The sequence below is a fragment of the Protopterus annectens genome, chromosome 1.part0, assembly GCF_019279795.1.
Source record: "Protopterus annectens isolate FY-2018-M chromosome 1.part0, PAN1.0, whole genome shotgun sequence".
NCBI classification, from domain to species: Eukaryota; Metazoa; Chordata; order Ceratodontiformes; family Protopteridae; genus Protopterus; species Protopterus annectens.
The window spans coordinates 846,560,388-846,574,007 of NC_056725.1; the positions used below are offsets into that span (position 1 = coordinate 846,560,388).

At 43.4% G+C, this 13,620-nt stretch overlaps 1 protein-coding gene across 1 annotated transcript in view; it reads right to left on the reverse strand.

Annotated features, from left to right (window-relative positions):
- KPNA5 (karyopherin subunit alpha 5) overlaps positions 1-13,620 on the reverse strand; it is a 710,535-nt gene that overhangs the window by 663,798 nt on the left and 33,117 nt on the right. The window contains exon 2 of the mRNA XM_044063660.1: positions 1,936-2,069. Within this exon, the coding sequence (XP_043919595.1) occupies positions 1,936-2,069 (134 nt within the window). The remainder of the gene's footprint in view (positions 1-1,935; positions 2,070-13,620) is intronic.

Below are 13,620 nucleotides of genomic sequence, written 5' to 3' on the forward strand. Positions count from 1 at the left end.
GGCATCAGATTGGGGAATTTTATGCTCACAAGAAGCACACCTTAAATCCAGTGGGTTTCTCAGGCTTGTCTGATATGCTTGTCAGCCACTCACACAAAGCAACAACTACGCTAAAACTAAAGGATAGAGGGAACTTTTTTTGGAGAGAAAAAAAGAGGAAGAAAAGGGAAAGCAAAAATACAAAAAAAAAGGACGGGAAGGACCTAACACCAGCTACTAAGATAGCACTGTAGGAGGGGAGGAAGAGAAATTGAGAAAAAAAAACAATTACTACCAAAATATCTAGAGAGGCTCGCAATAGAGTCTGGACCAAACGGTGGCAAACAATATCTGAGGGTTTGGAAGGGAGTGAGGCATTATGGGAGAGGGAGGAGTTTGAGGAGTGGATTGTATGTCTGAGAAATGGATAGCTTGTTTCCAAATAAAGATCCACAGACCTATTTGCGATGCATAATGAAATGGACAACATCAGATTGATTCAAGTATCCCCCCCCCCTTCCTCTACAGAGATACAGACTGAACAGAACAAAACTTGCAGTGATTTGCTTTGGGACTTTAAACACTTTTTGGGACCTTTACGGTGGGGAGGGGCATACAGACAGGCACAATACTGAGTACAGTTGCAAGGACAAAAAGGGATGTGGCAAGAAGGGCAATGCCATCAACTGAAAGTGACCATTAGAATACTGAAGCAGGCTGCCCTGGACAGTATCTTCTTCAGTATACTACCTCAGGCATATCAGAGGAAAACGAGACAGGATGATCCTCTTCACTAATTACACAGGAGTTGCGGTGAATGCTGGTGGGGGGGGGGGTAATGTAGGGGAGGATTTGGAGTTGTTGAGCAAGTGAACATAAAAAGGTGGCAATTAAAGTTTAGTTCCAATAATGCAAATTGATGCATTTAAGCCACAAGAATCCTGGTATGACATATCAGTTGTTTGGGGAGGCTGTGGAATTTATAGCAACAGAACAAGGAAAGAAGCTGGGAGTGTTGATCGCACCTAGTATGGGCAATCAGGACAAGATTGCACAGAGTACGTTATCAACAAAAAAGTATGGGGTGTATCCTCCGGAGACAGAAACTACAGGGTCATGGTCAGACATGGTAATGCAGTGCTGACAAGATAGTTACTAGAGCGAGCTGAAGGGGCCGGCTGCCCTTGATGAAAACTCTTAGGGGGCAAAAATCAGCAGGTGCCATTGGTGCAGGAGTGCAGTGCTGGCATTGCTTAAGAAGATACAAATGAATGAATGCCAACACTGCATTTATCTGAAGGGCTGAAGGCATTTAACTGTAGCCATCTGCTAGCTACAATTTTATGGCAGAAATGGTCTCTTCTGTTCTGAGCTTTGCTCCACCAGAGTTGGACAGAAACACCAGCTCAAGACATTTTACTGCGTGCCACACAAGCTATTAATGATTCTGGAGACACAAGTCAAAGGAAAGATCCATAGGACAGAGGGGGATGTGGTATGAATGGAGGCTACAGATACTACAGCTCTTCTGATACGAGATCAGAAAAGATGGGAGGGAAGCAGAGATGTTGGTACATAAGGTCATGTTACAGAGTTGTGATGGGATCATCCTGAACAAGAACTGAGAGGAAGAAGAGACCCAGGGAGTGGAGTGGAGAGATGAACTAATCTCCGGCCATCTGAAAGTAACTTAAAAAAATATATATATATTTTAGAGGGCCTGTAGACAGTGAAATGGACTACTGGACTGGGCAGTGGACAGCAAACCACAAAAATATGCTATAGGCCAAGACAGTGGTTGAAAAGATTGAGGGAAGGCAGGGTTGGAGGATAAACAGAAAATTAAATTCACTTACAAGGCCAAGCTAGACAGGTTTACTGTCTCCACCTGCCACTGAGTGAATGTAAAGCACAGGAACTACAATAATCAGCAAAGCAGTCAAATATATTATTCACCTGTTCTTCTCTTTTTTGCTTGCGGAGTTGAAGCCCCTCCTCTTCTCTCCTTCTGCGCATTTCCTGTGTATTCAGTGCTTTATTTTTATAACTTTTCATTCTATAGCTATCTTTTGTCGGACTTGCCACTGCATCTGCAAAATGTAAAAAATGGGATATTAACAGCAAAGGAATTAACACACGTGACTAAACATACTACACACAAATATACTGACAGATGCAAAGCAATTCAGTGACTATCATTGCAAATGAAATGCCAAGACTGAAATGTATAGAAGCTATCACAATCAAGAAATGTAAAGTCACAAAAAAAACTATATAATACAAGGAAGGCTGGACAGGGAAGCAACATGCTGATCTGACTGAAACCGAAATGTACAGCTGGTAAAGACCACAGCATAAACAGACTGGCAAAAGGACTTCCATTGAAAAGAACAATGAACAGAAGAATTTATGCAAGCATATGAAAGCGGAGAAATATTCAAGGAAAAAAAAAAAAAGCTCAAAATGTTTAACCATTTCACCAAGTAACAGCATACAACATCTTCGCTTCTAGCAGCAAATTAGTCACTGGAGAAAATGCATGGCTACAGCATAATGGAAGTCAAAGATGCCGCCTACGAGTTTGGTAGTTCAGGCTGGTTTTCATTTAGGTCACTGAAAATGTATGAACTTGCTACACAACTTGGTAGTAACAAGTAGGGGAGACAGACACAGTAAACAATTGTAGGTTATGGGCCACACACCACTTAAAGCAAACCTATATTCAGCTTCAAGTGGATTAAACCAAGAGTTGTGAAAATGAAAAAGTACAGTCTTGTACCTACCATAAATGTAGATGTTAGAGTGTTCACACTGCTGCAGTCATCACTCTTGGGTTATCCTGCCGTCAGGCGGTCCCACAGTCGGCCCGAGTTCCAAAGTCTTGGTCTGGCGTGAGTTGCTGTCGCTTCTTCCCAGACGTCAGTGCACCAGGGGTATACAAGATGCATCAGACGCCATTTTCTTCAGTTTTTCTTGCCCCAGATGTCAGGTGCCCCCAATAGGTAGGCAATATATATTGCTATATAAAAATATACATATAAAAATAAAACAATACCTTCAGTCACAAGCAAATACACCACAGAGGTTGTATAGGATAGAAAGGAATAGATAAGTCCACCTAGTTCAGAGGGGATGGAGGGAGGGTAACCTGGACTGCAGCAGTGTGAATACTCTAACCTCTACATTTATGCAAGTACAAAACTGTACTATGTTAATAGTGTTACACTGCTGCAGTCATCACTCTTGGGTTGAATCCCAAAGCTAAGTATGGATGGTGGAACTAAACAGGGTTTGGAGAGGCTAGGAGGCCCTGCAGAACTGCAGTGGCAAAGCCAGCTCTGGTTTTAGAATATAGAGGCAAGCGATAGTGCTTGGTGAAGGTGTGCACTGAACTCAAAGTTGCAGCCTCCAAAATATCTTTGGTTGGTACCCCTCTTGAGGAAGGCAGTTGGATGTTGCTGTAGCCCTGGTGGAATGGGGCCTGATGTTACCAGGCACAGATTTCCGAAGGTGTGTGTAGCAGAAACAGATACAATGTCCTATCCATTTTGAAATGGTCTGTTTTGAGATTGTATCCTATGCTGCAAGATCTTGAGGAAAAGCAAAGATGGTCAGATTTTCCAAAAGCCTTAGCTTTATCCAAGTAGTAACGTAACTGCCTGTGAATGTCTAAAGAGTGTAGGAGCCTATCCCCTTTGTTCTGGGGGGTTTGGATAAAAGGTGGGCAAATGAATGGTTTGGTTTAGGGCCACACTGGATACCACTTTTAGCATAAAGGAAGGGTTAGTTCGTAAAGAGAATCTGTCAATGAAAAATGAAAGGCTCCACTGCCATTAGGGCCTGTAGCTCTGAGACTCTCTGTGCCGAAGTTATTGCTAGTAGCAGGGCAGTTTTCCAGGATAGGAACTGTAGATCAGCAGTGAAAGCTGGTTCAAAGGGCGGATAAGCTTTTCCAGAACAAAGTTGAGATCCCAAGTTGGTGTTGGTGCTCTCTGGGGCGGTCTTATGTTCTTAGCCCCTCTGAGGAGGAACTGTCTTCGTAATGGATGTGAAAATATAGGAGGATCCGTGTTGTACTGAGCTGAAATAGCTGAGGCGTGGATCTTAATAGATGAGAAGGAAAGTCCTTTGTGCAACATCTCAGTTAAATATTGAAGAATCTGAGGAATATTTGGGACAAGGGGATTTTGGACTTTAGCCTGGTTCCAAGCGCAGAATCTTTTCCATTTGTCTGAATAGACTTTCCTGGTGCTGGGCCTCCTGAATGACATCCATCACAGCTTTAGAGAGAAGTGCTGACTGATTATTATTTAGATAAGTTGCCATGCAGCCAGATTTAAAAGTCTTGAGCTGGCTGTGTAGAATCGGATTGTTTTGCTGAGTGAGCAGGTGAGGAATTGTAGGCAAAATATATGGTGGGCCTTAAGCTATGTTCCTTAGTATTGGATACCAGTGTTGGAGTGGCCAGTCTGGAGCAATGAGCATCATTTGTGGCCTCTCTAATCTGGCTTTCAGCAGCACCTTTGCCAGAAGAGGCAGTGGAGGAAAGGCATATACGGTCAATGTTTTCCAACTGAATGAGAGGGCGACTTTCCAAGCTAGTGTGTGTGTGTGTGGTATGTCCTTGTGCAGAATTTCCGTAGTTAGTAGCTTTGTGGGGAAGCAAATAGATTTATGTCTGGGCTCCCCCATTTTTGAGTTATCATTGCGAATACTTGTGGATCCAGTTTCCACTCGTGAGGATCTGTGATGTTTTTGCTTGGATAGTCTGCCAGTGTTTCTTTCCTGGCAGGAATTGTGCTTGTAGTTGAACTTGGTAGGTCAGTGCTGTGTTCCACAAGGTCACTGCCTGTCTGCATAGGGGGTAGGAGTGTGCCCCCTTGCTTGTTTATGTACCACATCACTGTGGTGTTGTCAGTCTTTATTAGGACTTTTCCTGGATGTAGGAGGTCCTTGAAAGTCATTAGGGCATTTTGTACAGCTAGCATCTCTTTTTGATTAATATGTAGATGCCTTTGGTTTGCAGACCATTTGCCCTGAATACACTGTCCTGCCATGTGTGCTCCCCAGGCATAATCCGATGCATCTGTTGTTATAGTTTGCCTGGCTGTGGGTAAGGTGAAAGGCCGACCCTTGTTGAGGTGACATGCCTGAGCCCACCATAGAAACTCCTGTTGAAGGCAGGGAATGAGTGGAATTATTGTTTCCAAGCTGTGGCTGTGTTGAGACCATATGCTTTTCAGATACCATTGTTAATTTCCTCATATGCAGTTTTGCAAATGGTATTAGCAGTGTGCAAGATGCCATGAATCCAAAGGCCTGCAGAATTTTTCTTGCAGGGAGTTGGGTCTTTGTTGCCATCATTTTGAAGTATTGAGTCAGTTGTCTTTGTCTGGCATGAGGTAAGCCATCTGGGCCATTGTATTTAAGCTGGCACCCAGGAATATTATCTCGTGAGGACACTAGTTTTGACTTCTTTTCATTTACTGTGTACCCTAGGCAACTTAGTAGGTTTTTGACAAACGCCAGATGCTTTAATAGGAATGTCCTTGCTTTCTGCTTGAATAAGGCAGTCATCCAGGTATGGATATATTTGAATCCCTCTTTGGCTGCAGTATGCAATTACTGGTGCCAGGCATTTTGTGAAGACCCTGGGCGCAGTAGACAAGCCAAAGGGCAGTGCAGAGAATTGGTAATGGGTTGAACCTGCAATAAAATTGGAGGTATCTTCTGCAATTTTGTCCGATAGGGATATGCAGGTATGCCTCCTTGAGGTCCAACGTTACTAGCCAAGCCTTCTTGCCCAGCATAGGCAGAAGTTGCTGTAGTGTTATAGCATCTTGAATTTGGTTCTTCCAGGTATGTGTTTAGAATTGAGAGGTCCAGAATGGGTCTCCAGGCTTTGTCCTTTCGGGGAACAATAAACAGTCGAGTAAAATCCTTGTCCTTGCTCCTGTGTAGGAACCTGTTGAATGGCTCTCATGTCCATGAGAGCTGAAATTTGCTTTTGAGCCTCTGCCCATTGATTTGGTGGCAGGTTTGGCATTCCTTTTATCCTTGGCAAAATGTGAAAGTGGAATCTGTATCCTTGAGATACAATATTTAGGACCCATTTGTCTTTTGTGATGATGTGCCAATTGTCTGCAAAAAGTGCTAGTTTTCCCCCCAAGGGAGCGGCCAAGAAGGTTTTGCTTGGTAGCCTGAGGGGTAAGTCATTGTGTTTATCTTCTGGTAGTTTGAGACCTGTCTTCTCCTCCTTTTTGGGTTGTGGCACTCCATTGGTCAAGGCTGGTTAAGAGCCTTGTGGCTGGCCTCTGCCTCTTGGGCGTCTGTATCTGCCCCTCTGTGGTCTGGCAGAAGCTGGAAAGGGCCAGTTTTTGGTTGGCCAATTTCTGCTGAAACGAGGAGGTTGAACCTTTAAATAATCCTTGACCGTCTGCATAGATTTTGCCTCATCACCCATTTTCTTTAAAACTTCTTCTGCTTTTACACCAAATAAAACATCCTGCTGTAAAGGTGCATCCAATAACTTTGCTTTAACATGATCAAAAAGTTTGTTCTTTTACCAAGCATGCCTACGTATGACAGGCCCTGTCACTGCTGCTCTACAAGAAGCTTCCAATGAATCAAATCCACATTGCAAAGTATGTTTTCCCACTTGTTCAGCTGAATGCATTCCCACTTGTTCAGCTGAATGCAACAAATCTTGCATTTCCTTGTAATCTGGCTGGTCTGTATGTACGAGCATTTTTTGTTTTAATTGAGACATCAGATATTGTTGATATTTCAGCATGTGAAACTGACAATTTAAGGCCCTCATAGCTAGAGTAGCTGAAGTACATACTTTCTTTCCCCATCTGTCTAGTGCTCTAGAGCCCCTTTCAGAGGGCACAGGATTTTTAGCAGTAGAGGCTTTAACCCCTTTGGGACCCTGGGAAATGGTTTCTGGATCAGCAACAGGGCTTTTATACAGGAATTTGTGCGAGTCAGGGACTCTGTAGTATCAGTCTGGTTTGGCTGGTGCAGGAGGTAGTAATCTGGGTTAAGGCTAGATTCTGAATAAACATCATACACCATGTCTAACAGGTGGAATTGCAAGTGGTCTGTGCTGGGGTAATAAAAGGAACTCTCGGAGCCTTTTCTTAGAAGAGTAATCCTGGCCTTCCCAGTGGAAATGTTCCCTCATAGTATGTAAGGTTTCCCCAAAAGAGTAGCCTTCTGGGGGAGATGCAGAAGGGATAAACTCTTCAGCATCATAATCTTCATAAGGGGGAAAGGAAAATTCCTGTTCTTCAGCAGAGTCTGAGGAAATTGAAACCTGGTCAGAGGAAGCGTAGTCCTCCTGCCTTGGCCTTTTATCAGGAGGGGGATGGGAACCCCTGATTAGGGTAATTAAGTCTTCAGCCATCTTAAGCATCTGTTTCCTAGGCATGGGGCCTTGTACTGGAGAATGTTGTGCAGTCTTCTTTGTTTTTAAAGGAGTTTTCAGTTTTGCACAGGATTTAATAGTGAGAGTAGACGGTCTGAGATACCTTCAGCAACTGAAGGCATTTCAACTGCACCAGAATCTCCTTCAGGCATGGAGTCGGAAGGGCCCAAAGGTAAAGGTTGTGGAGGCCCAGTAATCTCAGCTTGTGAATCGGATGTCACACCTGGGGTTCTAAATCAGCGGTAGTCAGGGGCTGCGTAGGCGCCTCACTGAAAACCGGAGAACTGGCGACTGGCCTAGCAGAGGCCTCGGAGTCCGGTTTAGATATCGGCTGCCTGTCCTTATCTTTGCGTTTTTTATGCATTCCGGTCGTCGGCAGCTCCGAAGGCATGGTATAATTAAATTTCCTACCAAAATAATGTTGGGCGAAATCAAACCAACGTTTAATAGTTTATTAAACCTTGCACAAAACCCACAACCTGTGACGTCGTGGTCTGGGGCCTAGGCAAGGAATACAATAAGAATGAAAGCCCTTATGAGGTATTTGCTTCCCACAAGAAATGCAATTGTTAACTTTTTCTGACATCGGACTGAGGCAAGAAAAGGTTCCCCAACGGGGTACTAAGCTTTATGAAGACTTCGGTCTGAAATTCGATTTGAAATTCTCAGGAGTCGGCCGACCGGCACTTGCGAACTGCTTCTGCTTCGGGCACAGTGCGGCAAGAAAGACCGAAGAAAATGGTGTCTGATGCATCTTATATACCCCTGGCGCACTGACGTCAGGGAAGAAGCGACAGCAACAGATGCCGGACCAAGACTTTGGAACTCGGGCCGACTGCGGGACCGCCTGATGGCAGGATAACCCAAGAGTGATGACTGCAGCAGTGTAACACAATGAACATCTGCCACGCTCAACTTCACATCCAGGTTTGAAAAATGTTAAGGACACCATTCGATTCAACAAGGTGAGACAAAAGTGCTCAAGTACAACAGCTTGGCTTTCAAATGGAGAAACTGAATTAAATCAGTTTGCAAACAGACGTATTTTGTAACCAAAGTTTCAAAGAAATGCCAAAGCAGATATAAACACTAACATTGTATATGTTGTTTGTGTAATATCAAAATAGATGAACTTGTATTTGTTTTCTGGGGTAGAGCACGGATCTCCATGGACCCATTTCAGACTTAGTCCTGGAGCAGTGTTTGGTTAAATTATTTGCTCAAAAGTCACACAGTAAGGCAATGGAGGCTGAGGGAACCAAACCTTGTACCACTGCACAAGAAACAGTTAATCAACAGCTTCTTAATCCTCCAAGCCAGATCTTTACAGACATCTCGGCAACAGCTCCGTTTCCCTGCTGACTGCCATCACACAGGTCTATATTGCAGACTTATAAAACTGACTTGCTAAGAATGTGGCTCAAAAGGGATCTAGACCAATTTTAAGAAAATAGACTGCTTTTCTAAGAAAACAGACTGCTTTTTTAATCACCCACCACCAAAAATACAAACATTAAATTGGAGAGATATAGGGTACCAAACATTTCTGCACAAGTTTTAAATGCTTCGGACAAATTCACATATGTACCTTTTAACATAAAATAATTGTGCAGTATGCATACATTTTTTTTTTTTTAAAAAACAATTCATGCCAACACTGCATCAATTCCGTAAATTCCTGTCCACTCAAACCTCATTCCTTCTCCTGAACACTATTCTAAATGCACTGGTCCCACAAATTCGATATCTATATTTTCCGCATAGATCCCCACCCTCAAGGTCTTCTCATTGACTACTTGGCTGGTTTACATTTATTTTCTAGCAATTGTTTTGTTGGGAGCCAATAGCATTCAACTTAGTAAGGTCTTACTGTGCAAAGGCAATTCAGATTATGCATCCCAGCTCAAGAATTATTTTCTTATTTACACAACAGTTTGCCTCTCCCAACACTTCTGACAAAATACTCTGTTGGGAGTGTTAAAAATCTACCAACCCACTACACTCCCAAAAACATGCCCCATTTACCTCTCAAAATCAAAACCTCCCATGTTTCAACACATGTAACAAATGGCCTGGAAATTCCCAAGCTGCACAAATTCTCAGATGTCTGGAATACAAAAATACCTATGCAAACACTAAGCAAAAATCTATTACTCCTTGCCTTTCCAGTCTTTTCTAACCTCTTATTGATTGTTACCATGGGAATCTATGCATTCAACTAATTATCCCCTTGTAAATAGTCTGTTCTAGACTTAAAACTGTACCAGAACTGGTATCCCCTTCTTTGTGCCTACACCCCAATATCAATCCCGGACAGGGAAGGCAGTCTCAAACCTGCACTACAAACTTGTATCCAGCCTCATCCTATTCTTTATCCTGTCTAGTTATTTGTTCCTGATACCAGAGTTTCTTTGCCATTTTTCTTCAGTAAATTCAAGCCTCCGCTTGACTATTTTCTATACCTCTACTTTCAGTCATCCCCAAATGTAAAATTCTCCTTTCCCCATTCCCACGCTGGCTTAGTTCTTAGAATATTTTCTGCTACTTTAACTAACCTAATTCAGAATACTGCATTCCTAATCTTTTTTTTATTCTTATTTTACATTAAGAAGGTTCGTGGTCTGCACTCTTGTGGGAGGAGAGGCTGGACTCCATCCTTCTAAGCTGGGAATGTCCGGTTAAAGGCTTATACTGCCTGCATATCTGAACTGTTTCTTACTGAAATTGGTGCGCCTGGTTTGCTGTCGCATAGACTAGATCTAGGCCTGCTGAATCTAGCTTTGTTTGTACAACTTTAGCACTAATCCAGGCCTTCTTTTTTGGAGAAGGTTCCCCTGCACCCCAGTGGCAAGAGTGTGCAGTTAGAACTTGTCTGATTGAAGACTACAGGAACAGGGCTCAGTTTTGAGAATTTTTTTTTTTACTGGTTAATTGGGTAAATCATTTAAAAGCCTTTTCTGATTGCTTGTAGTCATCTAAAGCAGTTTTAAGTATTTTTTTTACTGTTTTTGCCTTATCTCAAAAAAAAAAAAAAAAAAAAAAAAAGTTTCCTTGTTTCCCACTTTTCTAAGCTAGTATAGTCCAGTTTTCAGGCTACTGCTGAATTCAGGGCTGTGTTACAATTTTTTTCTGATTGCTTGTAGTCATCTAAAGCAGTTTTAAGTATTTTTTTTACTGTTTTTGCCTTATCTCAAAAAAAAAAAAAAAAGTTTCCTTGTTTCCCACTTTTCTAAGCTAGTATAGTCCAGTTTTCAGGCTACTGCTGAATTCAGGGCTGTGTTACAATTTTCTGAGTTGCCCATACCTTACTTGGATAGAGGGAAGTTTCTCTGTTCACATGTGAGAGAGGGAGGGAGCTTTGAGCAGCCATCTGTCCTTGGAGGAGTGGTTCCAGCCTAGACGTTGGTAGTTTATAGGCCCTTTCATTTTCCTGGTGTAAAAAACACATTTGCACAGTTTTGTACGTCCTGGCAGCACCGGTTAGCTAGGGCTAAATTTAACCAGACTCCACCAAGTCTCCTCTTCAGTTTTTCCCTTGAAAGTAGTCTCTCAACCCAAGCACCCTATAGTCCAGCACTTGCTCAGACCCAATAGCAAGCACTAATATCCAGGCACTTGGATCACCCCTCACCAATCAAACAACTAAGCAGCTCACCCTACTATTCAGGCATGACCAAAGGGCAATTTCAGGTTTACTCTCCAGTCCAGCTGGTGAACCTGGGTATCCTGAGGCAATGTTACTACTGTCTCATGTACAGACAACCCTCTCCTCCTACCACAAAATATTAACATATGCGAGAGATCCAATTTTATAACTAAAATGGAGGCTAAGCCCTATCCACCCAAGACTAGAACAGGCAGTCATGAGGAGAAGGTTAACACTTGCACCACACCTCCAGCTTCACAGACATACTAAACCAGCACTGGCAAAAAATACACAAAATCATACTCAAGAGGCTATAAATAAAAACCTGCAAAAGCATCACAGACCTCCAAAGCAGACACCCAACAAACCTGCACCTCCAGTCACAAATCAGACAACACATAAAACACAAAATCAGTGTGCCGCACAGTCACAGCCCTTAAGGCGAAATAACATACCTAACATACTAGTAATAGGAGACTATAGTCAGGCATACTGACGTCCCACTCACTAGGCTGGACAAGGAGAAGGTTACCATTGGCTGCCTGTCAGGAGCCAGAATCCGCCACGTAACACAAGCACTCATGTCACTCCAGAACAAGTACAAATATGACTCTGTCATTGTTCATGTTGATGTGAATGACATGAGACGTACCTCCCTGGACTACATGAAGAGACATGGAAGAGCTCTCTGATCATGTAGCCTAGGTGGGTATGACCCAGAGTAACATCCTGCCCTCACCAAGAATGACACTGCAGTATAAAGACAAAATGATCAATTTCAACAACTGGCTAAGCTTCTGGTGTCAAAGCGGATCCAGCGTCTGTCAGCCTGGGACGACATGCTCGACAGGCCTCTTTGCTTCACAAGAGACGGCTTGCACCGGTCATCCCTAGGCTTTAGAATACTGGCCAAGGCTCTTGCTGCACCCATAATGCTTTTTTTAGGCAAGGCTCAAAAATTGAATCCACCTCTATAAACAGCACAAATAAAAAAAAATGAGGGTTATGCTACTCAATAACAGGAGTTTAAATCTCAAAATGCACACATGCGCTCGAAGCACTCCTCAGTATGGAGAACGTAGACATCTGTGCAGTAACTGAAACATGGTTCAAGGCTCCACAGACCACCCCAGCGCTACCGGGCTACAACTCATACCACACATTTCGGCCACAGAACATGGACCGAAACACAAAAGGAGGGGGTGTATCCATATTCATCAAGGATACCTAAACCTCCAGGTTAGTGGCATAGCATGATACCTCTGAGATAATCCACGTGCAACTAACATCAGGCAAATCTGCAATGCAAATTGTGGCCTGCTACAGATCACCCTCCATGACCCAGGAACACCACTCCACCTTTATGGAGACACTGAAAAACATGAAGGTCCTACCGAACACCCTGATATTGGGCAATTTCAATTACCCTACCATTAACTGGGAAAACTACTCAAGTACAAAGTCCCAGGTCCAATGCTTCCTGGAATTTATAAACTCAAATGCCCTGGATCAGCTGGTAAACTCCCCCACCAGAGGTGAAAACATACTGGACCTGGTCAACATGGGCGACAGGTGTTCCACACACCAGAGGTCAACCCGTCACTGGTTAGATCAAACCATAAACTAATCACTCTGGATGTCCACACCACACCACCTCCAACCAAGGAAATCAAGACTCACTCCCCTAAGAAAAGGAAACCAGTCTGGTAGACCCTTGCCATAAACAGGCTATACAATAGGAGGGGGAAACTAGTGCAGAAAAAAAGCAAATCCCAAGAAGGAAAGACATCCCTGATCAGTATCAGTAAGAAACTAAGGTCCCTCATAACATCCTCCAAGGCTAACTTCGAAAGAAAAATAGCCAAGGATTTGAAAGATAACCACAAAGCCTTCTTTAGCTATGTCGTCAAGAATCTAAGTGGCAACTTGCAGATGTGCTCTGAACTAGTGCAAAATAGAACAAAATATACTGAACCCACTGATATTGCCAACATCCTGGCAGATAGATTCAGTGCAAACTTCAATACCCTCTCACCCCCAAAAGGGCCCACAACAATAACAGAAAAGTGTAGTGTCCCGGAAATCAGACGCACAGGTGAAAACAGCCCTTTCAAACTCCAAAAACACATTGTCAATGGGGCCAGATTGTGTCCCAGGCTGCGTCTTGGCTGCGTCTTGCATGAACTACAGAACGAAATAACCCCCCACCTAAACACACTGTTCAACCTCAGCCTCTTCACAGGCCACGTGCCTATAGACTGGCGCACAGCAACAGTTATTCCGCTCCACAAAGGAGGGGCCACAACTGACCCTGGTAACTATCACTCCATAAGCTTGACTAGCCTGGTCTGCAAGGCTATGGAGCACATCATCATGGAACTCATTAACGAAGACATTGGGAACCTCCAAACACTTGACCCGACCCAGTTCAGCTTTGTTAAGGGCAGATCATGCCTACGAAACCTGGTTGACTTCTTTGAGACAGTCACCAAGGCCATAGATGAGGGGAAGGTAGCTCACACAGCCTACCTTGACCTCGCCAAGGCTTTTGACACCATTCCCCACT